At 52.6% G+C, this 13,447-nt stretch overlaps 4 protein-coding genes across 4 annotated transcripts; 2 read left to right on the plus strand and 2 right to left on the minus strand.

The window, feature by feature from the left end:
* Window positions 1-23: 23 nt before the first annotated feature.
* On the plus strand, window positions 24-2,271 carry J4E88_006366 (uncharacterized protein; the record flags this gene model as incomplete). The annotated part of the gene is made up of 5 exons (XM_049399992.1): window positions 24-99; window positions 149-890; window positions 1,214-1,277; window positions 1,342-1,398; window positions 1,465-2,271. The coding sequence occupies 5 exons, from the start codon at window positions 24-26 to the stop codon at window positions 2,269-2,271; spliced, it is 1,746 nt and encodes a 581-aa protein (XP_049254303.1).
* A 440-nt stretch (window positions 2,272-2,711) lies between these two features.
* J4E88_006367 (uncharacterized protein) lies at window positions 2,712-4,462 on the minus strand (the record flags this gene model as incomplete). Its single annotated transcript, XM_049399993.1, has 3 exons — window positions 2,712-2,848; window positions 2,985-4,305; window positions 4,364-4,462. 3 exons carry the CDS (start codon window positions 4,460-4,462, stop codon window positions 2,712-2,714), a joined length of 1,557 nt encoding a protein of 518 aa, XP_049254304.1.
* Window positions 4,463-6,275: 1,813 nt separating this feature from the next.
* Window positions 6,276-10,810, minus strand: J4E88_006368 (uncharacterized protein; the record flags this gene model as incomplete). Its single annotated transcript, XM_049399994.1, has 2 exons — window positions 6,276-7,377; window positions 7,428-10,810. The coding sequence occupies 2 exons, from the start codon at window positions 10,808-10,810 to the stop codon at window positions 6,276-6,278; spliced, it is 4,485 nt and encodes a 1,494-aa protein (XP_049254305.1).
* Window positions 10,811-12,247: 1,437 nt separating this feature from the next.
* On the plus strand, window positions 12,248-13,111 carry J4E88_006369 (uncharacterized protein; the record flags this gene model as incomplete). The annotated part of the gene is made up of 1 exon (XM_049399995.1): window positions 12,248-13,111. One exon carries the CDS (start codon window positions 12,248-12,250, stop codon window positions 13,109-13,111), a length of 864 nt encoding a protein of 287 aa, XP_049254306.1.
* Window positions 13,112-13,447: the final 336 nt, after the last annotated feature.

A 13,447-nucleotide genomic window follows, 5' to 3' on the forward strand; every position in this document is an offset into this window, starting at 1 on the left:
TTTTTTCCCTCAAACGTCCAAAGATGTCTACAAACCTCTCAGCCAACGAGCTCTTCAACGTCAACGGCATAGTAGCCGTCATCACAGGAGGCGGAACAGGTAGCCCACCCACATACCAAACCCAACAGCACTCCTCTAACAACGCCAGGCATTGGATTAATGATGGCCAAAGCCCTAGCAGCCAACGGCGCCCACCGCATCTACATCGTAGGCCGCCGTCCAGACGTCCTCCACTCGGCCGCCAAAAGCATCAACCCAGAAACCGTCATCCCGCTACCCGGCGACGTCACATCACGCGAATCTCTTCTCTCAATCGCAAAGCACGTCGAGACCGAAACAGGCTACATCAACCTCCTAATCTGCAACGCAGGCATCATGGGCCCTAAGCCGCTCAAAGCAGCACCAGGATGCGCCGCGCCGTCAGTCGCAGAGTACGCAGCACACGCGCTCGAGACGCCCATGGCCGACTTTACCAACACGTATGCGGTGAACAACACGGCGGTATATTATACGGCGCTGTCCTTCCTCACGCTCCTCGACGCGGGAAACAGCAGGAAACCCGCGCATGCTGATGTCCGTTCTCAAATTATAACGACATCGAGTATCGGCGGTTTCTCGCGTTTACCCGGCGCGTCGTTCGCTTACAACAGCAGTAAAGCGGCTGTTACGCATATGACTAAGATGCTGGCCACGGCGTTTGTGCCTTACGGTATCCGTTGTAATGTACTTGCGCCGGGCATTTTCCCGTCAGAGCTCGCGATGGGCATTATTGGATCATTGGAGAAGGGACCCAATGGGGAGGTGGATAGGAGTGTTGTACCGGAGGGCAGGACGGGCAAGGAGGAGGATATTGCGGGCGCGGTGTTGTGGATGGCGGGAAGGGCTGGGGGGTATTTGAATGGGAGTGTGGTTGTGGTTGATGGGGGGAGGTTGGGTATGTTGGTTTCTACGTATTGATGTTGTTAGCAGGAAGATATTCAGATGAGATTGTTTACGTCTTGCAGAGTCATTGTGGAATCCGAGCTGGATATAGTCTAGGGACGGTGCATGGTGTTTTACGTTAGGCGTGTACCCTGAGTGACGCAAGCCGCCCCCACTAGCGCGTTTCTCCCTGCATTTGCGGAGTTGAAGACACACCTCCGAAGACGCTTGCCAAACCTCGACTGCCATGCGCGCGTGCTGACCACGCGACCATGCCTGCTCCAACACACAGGCTCAATTCCAATGAGCTGTTGAATTCGCCTGGTTTCCTAGGCGCGGCGGCGCGCTTCTGGCAGGTGAGCGAATTCACAATGAGGCGTGGTTCACGCATGGACAGAGATAGCTAACACACATCTACAGCGCTCGTATGCCTCGGATTATGTTGGCATTGCCATCTTAGTATGCGGGTACATACTGGTGCGTAATCACAATACCGGAATGAACTCTCTCGGTTTCAACAGAAAAGCAAGACTGACAAACTAGGCACAGATACAATTTCTCGCCGAACCCTTCCACCGCATGTTCTTCCTCGACAACCTCGCTATCAACTACCCCCACGCAGAACACGAACGCGTCCCCGTCTCCTGGCTCTTCATCTACGCCGGCGCCGTGCCCCTCGGCGTCCTCATCGCCTGGGCCCTTGTCCTGCGCCCTGGAACGCACAAAGCGCACGTTACAATTCTCGGCTGGTTCATCAGCATGATCCTCACCATGTTCATCACCGACGTGATCAAGAATGCCGTTGGCCGTCCTCGTCCCGATCTCATCGCTCGATGCAAACCCGCTCCTGGCACGCCCGCACACCAACTCGTCACCTTTGACGTCTGCACCGAGACAGATCATCACGTTTTACACGACGGGTGGCGCAGTTTCCCAAGCGGACATAGTAGTTTCTCCTTCAGCGGCCTCGGCTACCTCGCCCTCTTCATCGCAGGCCAATGCCACGTCTACCGCCCACGCGCCGACCTCGCCCGCGTCCTCCTCGCCCTTGCTCCCCTGCTTGGCGCAGCGCTTATTGCGATTTCGCGTTGCGAAGACTATAGGCATGATGTTTATGATGTTAGTGTGGGGTCGGTGCTGGGTATGGCGGTTGCGCATTATACGTATAGGAGGTATTATCCTGCGCTAAGGAATCGGGGGTGTGCGGAGCCGTTTCCTAATCCGGCGGATGAGAAGGGCTGGGGCAAGGTTAAGGGGGATGAGGAGAGTTTGAGGAATGCGGAGGAGTTTGAACTTAGTGATCTGGAGGAGGGGGATGAGGAGGGGAGGATGTTGAATGGTCGGCGGTGAAGATATATATTCTTCTGCTCCTCTATAAACATACCCTGTATGCTTCACTCTCGGCTTGGCCTATCTCAGGAGCTAGACATGACCAATTTGCTGGGTATGATGTTGTCTTACTGTATCTAGTTGTAGGTCCAATAAGGTATTGCCTTTAGTCGGGCAACATGAATAGCCTTCTTACGACCCTCTTATCTCCAGTCAAGTATAGTGGTTGATCTCGCACTACGTGTGCGGGTATCACTGCGTAGTTACAATAGGATAAAGAGCTTCTAGTTACATCATGTATGTTCCACCAGCTGCGCCTAAGGTCAAATGCATCAAGCCTCGTGCCCGGATCCACCATCCTTGGTCAAATCCAAATCGAAACTCATAGAAGAAAAGTCACCACATCCTCGCCTCTTTCGGCGAACATCGTAAGTGTAAGGGTACGTGGAATGTGGAGCTGCTTAGGGACCTTGTGAGGCCTTCAGGTTTCGTATTTCTCTCGAAAGCTGCTCAATTTTGGTATCGTATTCCCGTTTCTGTGCAGCATCACCGGCGGAAGGATGGCCTCTCTTGTCGATTTGATCAAACCGACGGTTCTCTGCTTGCTGTAGTTCGCACATTTGGTTAGACAAATGTGTGATTCGAGCTTGGATTGAAGTATTCATTTGGCCCACTGGAGAAGCTGCAACTCGTCAGTAAGGGGAGCAGTGGCAGTAAATATGGCCTCTTCTTACCTGGAGTGGTCGGGGCAGGCGAAAAATTTGGCTTGGAGAAGATCGAGTTGAACTTTGACTGAACTGAGGTACATAGCGCTTTTGTTTTCTCACCCAGCGTGTCGCTTGCCTGCGTAAGAGAGGCCTCAACCGACCCAAGGTGAATGATGGTAGATATGCTGGGTACAATACTGGATGCAGCAGCCACGATTTTGGCAACTCCATTCTCGAAGATGCTTAGGTCATCGATGGTCTCTTCGTCCAAAATTACGTCGAATTGAAGATTCTTCAGAACATGAAAGCGGACTTTCTTAGTCTTCCAAGGGTTCCCGCAGTATACGTCCTCTTTTGTCAGGACGCGGACTGTCACGTCTGCATGACCGCTTGTATACTCAAGAGATCCGTCAGCCAACTCGAGCTCTTCGCAACTGTAGTCTCGCAAAAGTCCGTGTTTCATGGCATACTCGCCACTGACCAAGGCAATTTCTGACCCGGTGTCTGCAGCTGCAGACACTGCTCGCCCGTCGATAGTGCATGCAACTTGGTTGGTCGCGTTTCCCACTGCGCATAATCGAAGAGAGCGCTTCCACGTCGTTGGAAGATCCACCATGCGTGATGTGTATCTGGTGATGGTCTCTGTGGCCTGAAGGAAGGTCATGCCGATGAGCACTGGTAGAGCCAAGCGGTCGAACACGTTGAAATGACAGGTCATAGAAGATGCTTTAGGCCCTTCTCGTCTAGCGAACTGAACTGCCACAACGACGTGACCCACGGCCTTGATAATCTTGCCATTCGGGAGCTGAAAGGCCGCTGCAATATCGGGGCTCGGATCGATGTTGTACCCCAGCTCAATTGCTTTGGCACGAGACATGTGGTTTTCGTGAGTCCCGGTGTCGTAACAGGTCATGATCTCTGTCATATCACCGTGGGATTCAAGAAGTAGTGGGAGGCCCCGCCGGCGTGCTTTTCCCTTTGCCGCGGGTTGTCGCCTGAGTGCTTCTGCAAAGCGACGTTGTATGTCTTCATCCCGTCGACTCTGTTTGTATTGTTCCTCGTCGTGTTGTTTCTTCTCGTATTGTTCCTGTTCGTATTGATTCTGTGTCCCGGCCAAATCTTGGGACTTGACACCAGCACCGATACAGATCAAGGCATTCGCGGTCTCTTCGAGACTCCCACCACAATTTGTAGGATTTGCTGAAGTTTCGTGTGCGATGTCGTCTAGTTGGAGAGAGGACCTTCTTCCTGCTGTGTACGTATCAGAAGCCCAGTCGCATGAGGGCCCGTTAGTGCCGAGCTTTGGCTTGACACTTTCTCGATACTGAACGTATTCCTGATACCAGCTCTGCAAAAGGTACATTTAAGTATTCTTCTTGCAAAAGCCCTGGGTTACGCTATCATACCTTGTCGAAGCTTTCTCTGTAGCCTTCGGGAAGTAGGTTTGACGGGGTAGAATAACCTGACAGCAAATCCAGCGCTTGTCGACGTGGATCGGTAGCCATGGGTCCGGAAAGTGTTCAGACGGTGTAGGGATAATGAAGATTCGATGACGTAACTTGCCACCTGCAGCAGATGGGCGTGGAGGTTGTCACGAGTCGCAACCTGGGAATGTGCTGGTGTGTTTGGGGTGCACTCAGAGGTGATGGCACCGCACCCGTATTGGTGAACACAAAGTTGTGTATGCCTGTACGTGTAGAAAGCACAAAGATGCGACAAGAAGATTTTCGTCTGTGGGCGAAACTGGTGGCTGGCTGGTAAGTTACTTGGCATGCCGTATGCGATGCGGGGTTCTTCACCGGTCTGTGTTACCACGTGCAGCAAGGCAGAATCCGGACACGATTGCGTCGCGCAGGTCTCTCATCGCCACAACAACCTCACCAAATCCAAGATGCCGACCTCGGATTTTGGTGTTGTGCGGCCTCTGGATGGGTATCCCTCACTTGCAGAGGATATCGCAAGCGACCCAGATCGAACATCTTTGGTATTTAGACGTTTTGATAAGCTCGCTGTGCGTAATCTGCTTTACCTGCAAAGTGAGCTGGTTGAACTCGAAGCAATGCAAGTACGCACTAGATCAGTTCGAATTCTTCGAGACGACCTGCTAATATCGTATGCCAATAGGAACAGTTCGATAGCGAAGATCGAAGCCATGAGAATAATGATCTGGCTACCGGAAGATGTGCTATGAACTGGGAGGCGTTCAGAAATGCTGCAGATGACCCTGCAAATATCAAACAAAGGAATCGAATGGATCTAATGGAAACCATACGGAAGAAAATGAAAGAGTATAGTAATACCTGATGCCAGCCTAGACTCTCAAATGACACGCTGAGAATGTCGAAGGGAAGGCACTGCTATCCGAAAGCCAAGTGGCGCAACTTGCACCGCCCCCAATACGCACTTTTGACGCTGTTCATCATGCGTCAACGCGCTACAACAAAGTCGCAAATCAGCGAGACTCAATCTTCGGAGGCCATAGTGCTATCCTGTATGAAAGAGACAATGATCTGGTTCTTTTGAAACAGCCCGCTTACGAGGACCGTGTGACGACATTCGTACAGCGGTATCTTCCAGTCCTCTTTTTGGTACGTATGACCTGATAATCACTACCCTTACGGGGAGCTGACGCAGAGTGCGAAGGCAGAGAGACGAGAGAATGGTATGGCATACGTGCCAGAAAAGAGAATAGCGAAGTTCGTGACGATCTTCAGCGTCATCATCGCAGTCATCCTGCTCTTCGTCGCAATTCTGGTCCTGTATTATGTCGACAACCCCACAACGAAGCTGATAATGATCGGCGTATTTATGTTATTGTTCGCTGGAAGCGTCAGTATCTTCACTGCTGCGAAGCGATCCGAGGTCTTCGCAGCCACGGCGGCGTAAGTCTAGAGGTCTCCATCTCTTTTTCGAAAGCTAATTCTACGTCAGCTACGCAGCGGTGCTTGTGGTGTTTGTAAGTGGGAATCTTGGCTCGAGCAGTTCTGAGGTGCCACGTAGGTAGCTGCGACGGCGGGTGCCTGACTCAGTTTCGCATCATGCATCATGATATTGGGTCGCAACAGCGTCGGTGTTATCTGCACTGATGGGATGTGCAGATATGGATTTGTAAGAGGCGGATGTTTTGAGGTGGTGCATTGAATAGAATCCCTCAGTTTGAACATGAATTAGACGCGGTAGTAGTACAAGGACCTTCCCTACGTGATGACGCATGCCATGGCCACCGGGACGCGCACTAGCGCGTCCTGAACGCGTTGGACCCCTCCCCTCTCGGGGTTTCTACTGATCACAAAACCGCAAACGTCAATTCTCTTCTGATCAACTCTGAGCGCTTATAGCCCATTCTTTTTGCAGCTCCATCTGCAATTCCATCAGCATCTGGTCGCCTATATCCTGCGAGAACTCTTCGCGTAGCCTCGACACGATGTTGTACGCTGCGTTGTGCCGCGGACACATAGATTCGGAAAAGCTACCACCGTCATCGTATCTTTCGGTACAATGGAATAATATCGTTGGATCGAGATGGTTGAATGGTGAAGTGTCTGCATACTTGAGCGATAGGCATTTCGTCAAGATCAGTCTCATACCCTCTACGGACTTTAGGTAGGTTTCGATGGCAGGCTCGAAGCAAAGCGGTCGTTGACGGGCAAATTCTAGTACTAGTCCCGCAATGCCGGCGGCGATAGGAGTGGCACAGGATGTTCCTACCATTCTCTTCCACCCCTCATGTGGATCCTCAGAAGGAAGGTGTGTAGGGTACGCAGACCTTACTGCTTCGCCCAAGGCAGTAAATCTGGCTTTGTGGCTGACTTGTGGAGGATTGAACTTGGACGGGTTACCATGAACATCTGCTGCATCAACGGCGATAACTTCCAAAGCTCGAGCTGGATACGACATGCCGGCTTTCGTTCGGATGCCTTCGTTCGAGCTCGCTGCGAAGAGTAGAACATTGCTAGCTCTAGCCCGTCTAATCGCCGCTCGAATTTCGTAATCGCTGTCCTCGTTCCAGCCTAGACTCATACTGATGATGTCGACCTTCTTCTTCTCGACAGCGTCATTAATGGCCTCCGCTACGTACTTCCTGTCGATTGCTTCGGTACCTTCGCAGACCCTGTACACATACACGTCTGCGTACGGGCAGACAGTGAGGATCACACCCACAGCATGGGTACCATGGCCTTTGCTATCACGGTTCCAGGGCAGAGATGGATCTAGCTGCTTTCCTAATTTCACTCGTGGACTCTTCATCAGATGCGGAACTCGGCCCTGGGTAGCGCTCTTAGCCACGCCACTGTCGAGTACAGCGATCTTTACGCGGCGTTCTGTCTTCTTCGCCTTATAAGAGTCGCCCTTGTACCTGTCCAGCAGTACATGGGCATGGTCACGTAGGTCTTCGAACCAACCATCGGCTATGACTTCACTATGCATCGTTAACGAGACGTTTGATGTTTAGGGTACCTCGGGACTCACTCTTGGGCGCTCCAGTTTTGGATTGGCGCACTACCCATTTCGGAAATACTTCTTCTCAATGTGTTTACGGATGAGGCGCGCCTGTGTCTTCCGTCTTCTGTCTGCACTACCCGCAAGCCATTCTGGCCTGGTTGGTCGTTGGAACGGATCTTTCTCAATCCATGAAGAGGGCTGGGATCATCAAAGTCTTGATGCCACCCACCGGGCACGAAGCTGTCCCTTGCATCGGCCTTGGACGTCTCTTGGTGGATGATTGGAACAGATTCAGATCGTACATGAGGCTGAGATTGTGTGTCGAACCATATCTCAGCATCACGAGTGCTGCTTCCTTGCTCTGGCTCTTTTCTCGACACGAAGGACTCAGAGATCGTTCTGGGCGTGATTGGAACACGCGGCGAAGCTGTTGGAACCAGCAGGTCAACCATCTGTTTGGTCTGCCTCCCTAGCCACGACATTGAGGTGCGAACTATTTGATCTGTCGCAGGTTCGTTGTTTATTCTGCTAGATTGACCTGTGGTTTGCTCGGAGTGCGCTCCCGGTGCTGGAAATCGATTACTGCATTTCTGCAGCTGCTCCTTAGCCGAACTCTCGCGCTGCGCGCTCGATTGTGGGTGTGCATCTTCTGCTGGTGACACTGCTCGAAGGGACATTTCCTTTCCAAGTGTTGTACTTTGCCACTCAACAGCAGAACTAGCGTTGCCCAGCTCTTCATTATGTGCCTCAAGCCCCTTCAGAGCCTTTGCAAGCGCATCCAACTGTTGCAATATGTTCTCCTCACCCGCTGGGTTTGCCGGGGGGATACTTTTCCTGGACACACGGTGAATCTCGGGTGGTGTTTGCTTAGACGATGGCTCTTCTGTAGTCTCTCTTTTTCTGGGGTTCACACTCGAACGTGAAGAGTCTTCCCTCGAGGAACTCTGGTTGTGTACAATGATCTCTATCGCAGGGGAAAACTTCACCTGATGTGTCGGACTCGCTTTTGCGCCGCTCACCGGCGTTGAGACCGCCTCAATCTTCGCTGGCAGAGCAGTGGTAGACTTGGGAAGAGTCGAACTTTCGCTTTTGCGGGATATCGCGTTCGGCAATACCTCACTCTGGGCTTTGTGTGTTGGTAGAGGTGGATGTTGCGCCACCGGTATCTCGGCTGGATCCGTCTTGGGGCTCTTCTTTTCGACCTTCCGGTGCTCGTCTTTCTTTTGACGATCTTTCTGTGACTCTGGAGGCTGCTTCTCCTGTTGTTTGGCTGAACCTTTTACAGTCTCCTGTCTCGTTTCTCTGTCTGCACCCAAAGGGTCCTGGGTTTGCGCCACTGGTATATCGGCTGGATCTTTTCTGGGGCTTCTCCTTCCCGCGTTCTCATGGTCATCTTTCTCTTTACGCTCCTTTTGTGGTTCTTGAGGCTGCTTCTCCAGTGGTTTGGCTTGCGCCTTGGGCCCAGAATTCTTTTCGGACTCCCGTCTCGCTGCTCTGTCTGTACCCGAAGGCTCCCGGGTTTCTTTCTTGTCTGGAGTCTTCTTGTCTTGCTGCTTATTCGTATCTTGCCCACGACTTTTCGGTCTTGTGTTTTCTCCTTCCGGACGCTTCATCGGTTCCTCCCCAATCTTTTTCCGGTCTGCATTCTTCTTCTGATCCTCATTACGGCGATCTTTCTTCTCCGCTTTCGATGCCTCCGGCTTCTCCAAGGTTTTTTCTTCTCTTGTCCTTGAGCTTTCCGCTGCTGGTTGCTTCGCTGTCTCCTTCCCTTTCCATCTCTTCTCTCTTGCTTCTTGCATTGGGGTTTGCTCGGCTTGATGTATGTCTTTGGCTTTTCTTTTGGCCACCGTTTCTCCATCTCGCGCTGCTTGCCTACCTGGCTCTTTCTGTTTCTTGTCTTCTTCCTTTGCTTTGCGCGCTCGTATGTCTTTCTCGTCTTGCTTTCGTTTCGTCTCCTCTTCCTCGCGCGCTCGTACCAAGTCAGCATGCTCTTTTTGGTCCGCAACCTCTCTAAGACGCTTCTGTTCAGCTATTTGTTTCTTCTCTTCTTCTTTCGCTCTGCGCGCTCGTCTGTCCTTTTCCTTCTGCTTCCTTCTCGCCTCTTCTTCCTCGCGCGCTCGTATCAAGTCAGCCTGCTCTTTCTGGTCTGCAGACTCTTTCAAACGTTTCTGCTCATCTATTTGTGTCTTGAGCACTTCTCTCCGTCTTCTCTCTTCCGCTGCCGCGGCAGCTTGCTGTCTTACCTTGGCCCGTTCTTCTCGGTCTGCAGCTTCTTGTAAACGTTCTTGCTCAGCTATCTGTGACTTTAGGAGTTCTTCTCTTCGCTTTCTCTCTTTCTCTGCTGCCGCAGCAACCTCATGCAGACGCTTCTGCTCAGCCACTTGCGCCTTGAGCACCTCCTCTCTCCGTCTTTTCTCTTCCACTGCCGCGTCAGCCCGCCGACTTGCTTTCAAGTTTTGTCGGTCGATATTGATTTTACAGGTCCGAACCGCGTCCTCTGTGTCTTCTAGATACTGTTGGTATTCGGGCGATGATCTGGCTTGGCAGTTTTTCAAATGGAGGATCTCCATCACCTCGCTGAATTTCTCCAGGGCGTCGCCGTACTTCTTCAGAGCGCTCAACTCTCTGCCTAGGTTGTATCTTACATGTACGGATTCAATGTGGTCTTTTCCCAGACTCGCCTCCGCTCTTTGCAAGGTCGTCATGTTCAGATTTATTGCTTCCATAATGTCGCGGTCTGTACCAAGTTCGTACATGGCCGCTGCAAGATCCACCCGGTCCATACATCTTTGTTCCGCCGACTTCGATATGATGTTATCTTCGACAACTGCCCGGAACTTTTTGATCGCATTCTTGTAGTCTTTGCTCTCTAAGTACGCCCGCGCTAATTGTCTTTGAGCCTCCAGGTGGTTTTCCTTGGACGCCCGTGCCGGGGCGCTAATTTCGCGAGAAGAACCCCGGTCCCGTCTGTAGCGCTCGAGCGTACGTTGCTCGTTCTCCAGTCCACACACAATCGCCTTCTGGAAGTCTCCAGCCTTCATAAGGCTTGCGGCTAGGCGTTCACGTATCTCCAAAGTCTTTTGATCAAGATTCCCGTAGTGTTGTTCGGCCAAATCGGTCGCTCTCTCCCACGCTATGACGACACCTGGGAGAGAAGCCTTACCTATATTTTTGGCTATAGCCTCAAGGCTTTCAGCTTCAGAACGGAGTTCGTTGATTCGGGCATCGAGCGTCATCTCAGGAGGGGAGGACCTTCGCCACTCCTCAAATCCGTCCTCGCGCCGTACCGGTAAAGTGTTGGCAATCTGGCATACAAAAAATAGAGAAGAGGTCGGATCCCTCCTTCGGTCGTTCCGCGTCGTCGATGTGTAATCGATCTCGAAGTTCTGCGGGCCGCCTCCCGATGTCATCCGGGCTGCGGCGCAGTGGGGGCTGAAAGATAGCTCGCCTGCATACCCAACCTAGGCCAAGCGGATATGCAGAAGTTCAGCGTAACGCCGGGTGTACTGACCGTTTCGAACAACCCCCCGCCTCCATTTTCGGCGCAGCCGTGTTTCGATAGCAGCCAGCCTTCTCATTTCGGCGCATCTTTGCACCTTGAGCAGGCTGTGTAGTTTCGACCTTTGTCACGATGCGAACTAGACTTCCCACATGCCTGTCCTGAAGCTTGCGCCTCGAATACAGTCATGGTTGACAGCACCGCCACCGGATTGCTCAGATCAATCACCGTCGCACGTCGTTCGTATACCTGAAGCGTTCCCAGCCGCTGCTCGCCGCTGGACCCCCACTGCAGCGACCGTCGAAGAGACTGGTCCCGTAAGCCCTACTCTTGCGCGACCATCTAGCGAAGTTATTGGAGGAGCTTTTGTGGGAGCTTTTCTTGGTCTACTGATTCTAATATTCCTGACATGGTGCTGTTGCTGCGGCCGTGGTCGTGGTGGTAAGGGTAGTAATACAGGTAGTGATAAAAGCTCTTCTACAACAAGCCCACCGTCATCCCCAAGAGCCCCGCTACCAGTTCCACCACCTGCTGCTCAAACTAGACCACCATTCAGTACCCGTGGTCTAGGTCCAGCGGCAACGTTACCGGTCCGTCCAGCACCCGGCCTACCACCTAGCTCAGCACATCATCCAAACCATCCTCGGGTCCCTCTTCATTACCATCAGCCAGTGGCACCTCCAACGATCCCTCCAACAACTCACCAAGCTGCTCCGACACATCACCCAGCTGATCAGCAGCCTCATCATACTCTTTATGAACCATCCCGAGCCACAAGACAGACGCGTAGACCAGCAGCAGCTTTCAACACAACACATGGTGGGAACCATGCCTTGGTAGTGCCGAGAACTGGCGGGATACCACGACCTCCGAGACACGATCGAGTAGAGCTTGAGTCCTTGCCGAGTTCCCTCGATGATCATCAAGAAAGGGTAAGTGTCCCCCTCTCAAATTTTGAATGCGAATGCTAAGCCAACACAGCCTGTCCCGCCGCGCACGCAAGGTATGCCGAAGATTCTGTTCATGAAGATATGATCAGTGAGATATCAGTCTCGATACCTTGGTGCCCAACATGAGTTTACTGGGTGCACACTGCTCGATGCAGTGAGCCCATCAGGATTGGACTGTTGGCTGCATTACTCAGCCCCGCTCGTCATGCATCCACACGCAACCCTGCATTACCATGCATGCTTCGACTCATGTCTAGTACTTCTGCAACTAGCGCCTCACTATATATATGGCGCCGGCCGGATTACCATCGCACACTCAGTCTGCCACAGCGTCACCACATCCTCCAATCGTCACTACATCACAACAGCACTCCCTCTCTCTCACCATCGCACAAAACATGCCCACCCCCAAACCTACATACTTCCTCACCCCACCACGTCCAAGTCCCCCCGACGGTCCCATCCGCCTCGGCGCCATCATCCCCTCCCCCTCCCAACCCGACGAGCCCCTGCACCTGCCCTCCCTCCCACCACAAACCGACACAAGCACCTTCACCGAACACAACTGGAGCGGCACATACAGCAAATCCTCTTCATCCACCTTCGGTATCTGGACCTCCTTCCTCGAAGTCGTGCTGGGCGCGAGCCTAGACCTAAGCATCAGCCACGACAAGTCCACTCAGCAAACCTGGCAAGTCGAAAAAATGACAACGCAGACTTTCCGGCCCAGTCCTGCGTTTCTGGAAGACGTGGTGAGGCATGAGGATGTCAGGGATTACATCACTCAGCACCGGTTTAGAGAGAAGATCTACATCATAACCGGTGTTATGATAGCGTCGTCAACTACGCTTTCCAGGGAACGGCTCCAGGAAAAAGGTGTCTATGTGCATGCGGGTGTGGATGCGACAGCGTGGTCTGGCGTACCGATTTCGGTGGGACCGGAGGGGAATTGGAAGAGGAAGAGCGGGACGAGCGAGCAGAGTACGAGGGCGGAGGACTTTGTTTTTGCGTATAGGATAAGGGAGGTTAAAGTGAAGAGGAAGGGAGGGGTCAAGTCGGATAGGCTGTTTGATAAGGGTGCGTTGTTTGATACGCAGGTTAGGAGGAAGGTTGAGGACAAGGGTGAGGTGGTGGTGGATGGCTTGGGGGAGGAGCCGGATGTGGATGATGTGGAGTTGGAGAGTAGGGAGGTGAGGCAGAGGGTTGGGGATGACGGGGAAGAGGAGGATGTTGTTTGTGTTTTGCCGGAACCGCTGGACTGAGTACGTGGGGGTGTATGATACGTAAGCGCAAATAGAGGAAAGTGGAAACTGCTGACAGCACCCACGGTAATACTGGTAACTGTCTAGTATGGCCGAAGCCAAAAGGCGTCACTGCTACACGATCGTACATGAACCGCCACCTCCTTTCTCCGTCCTTCCGCACGCGACTTCTGCTCCTTTCGTCATTGCAGAAGGTCGCTGGTATAAGCTCCCGAAATGCATGCAAGTATCCCAAGCGGTGGTATCCTCAATGCCCCCAACCAGTGTTTTACGCCGTAGATAGATGGTCATGAAATGCAGCCTCCCCCAAACGCCTCGCGCTAAGTTTCCTTGACA

This window comes from Alternaria novae-zelandiae (genome assembly GCF_023758075.1).
Source record: "Alternaria novae-zelandiae strain BMP 2774 chromosome Unknown scaffold_12, whole genome shotgun sequence".
Lineage (NCBI taxonomy): Eukaryota > Fungi > Ascomycota > Dothideomycetes > Pleosporales > Pleosporaceae > Alternaria > Alternaria novae-zelandiae.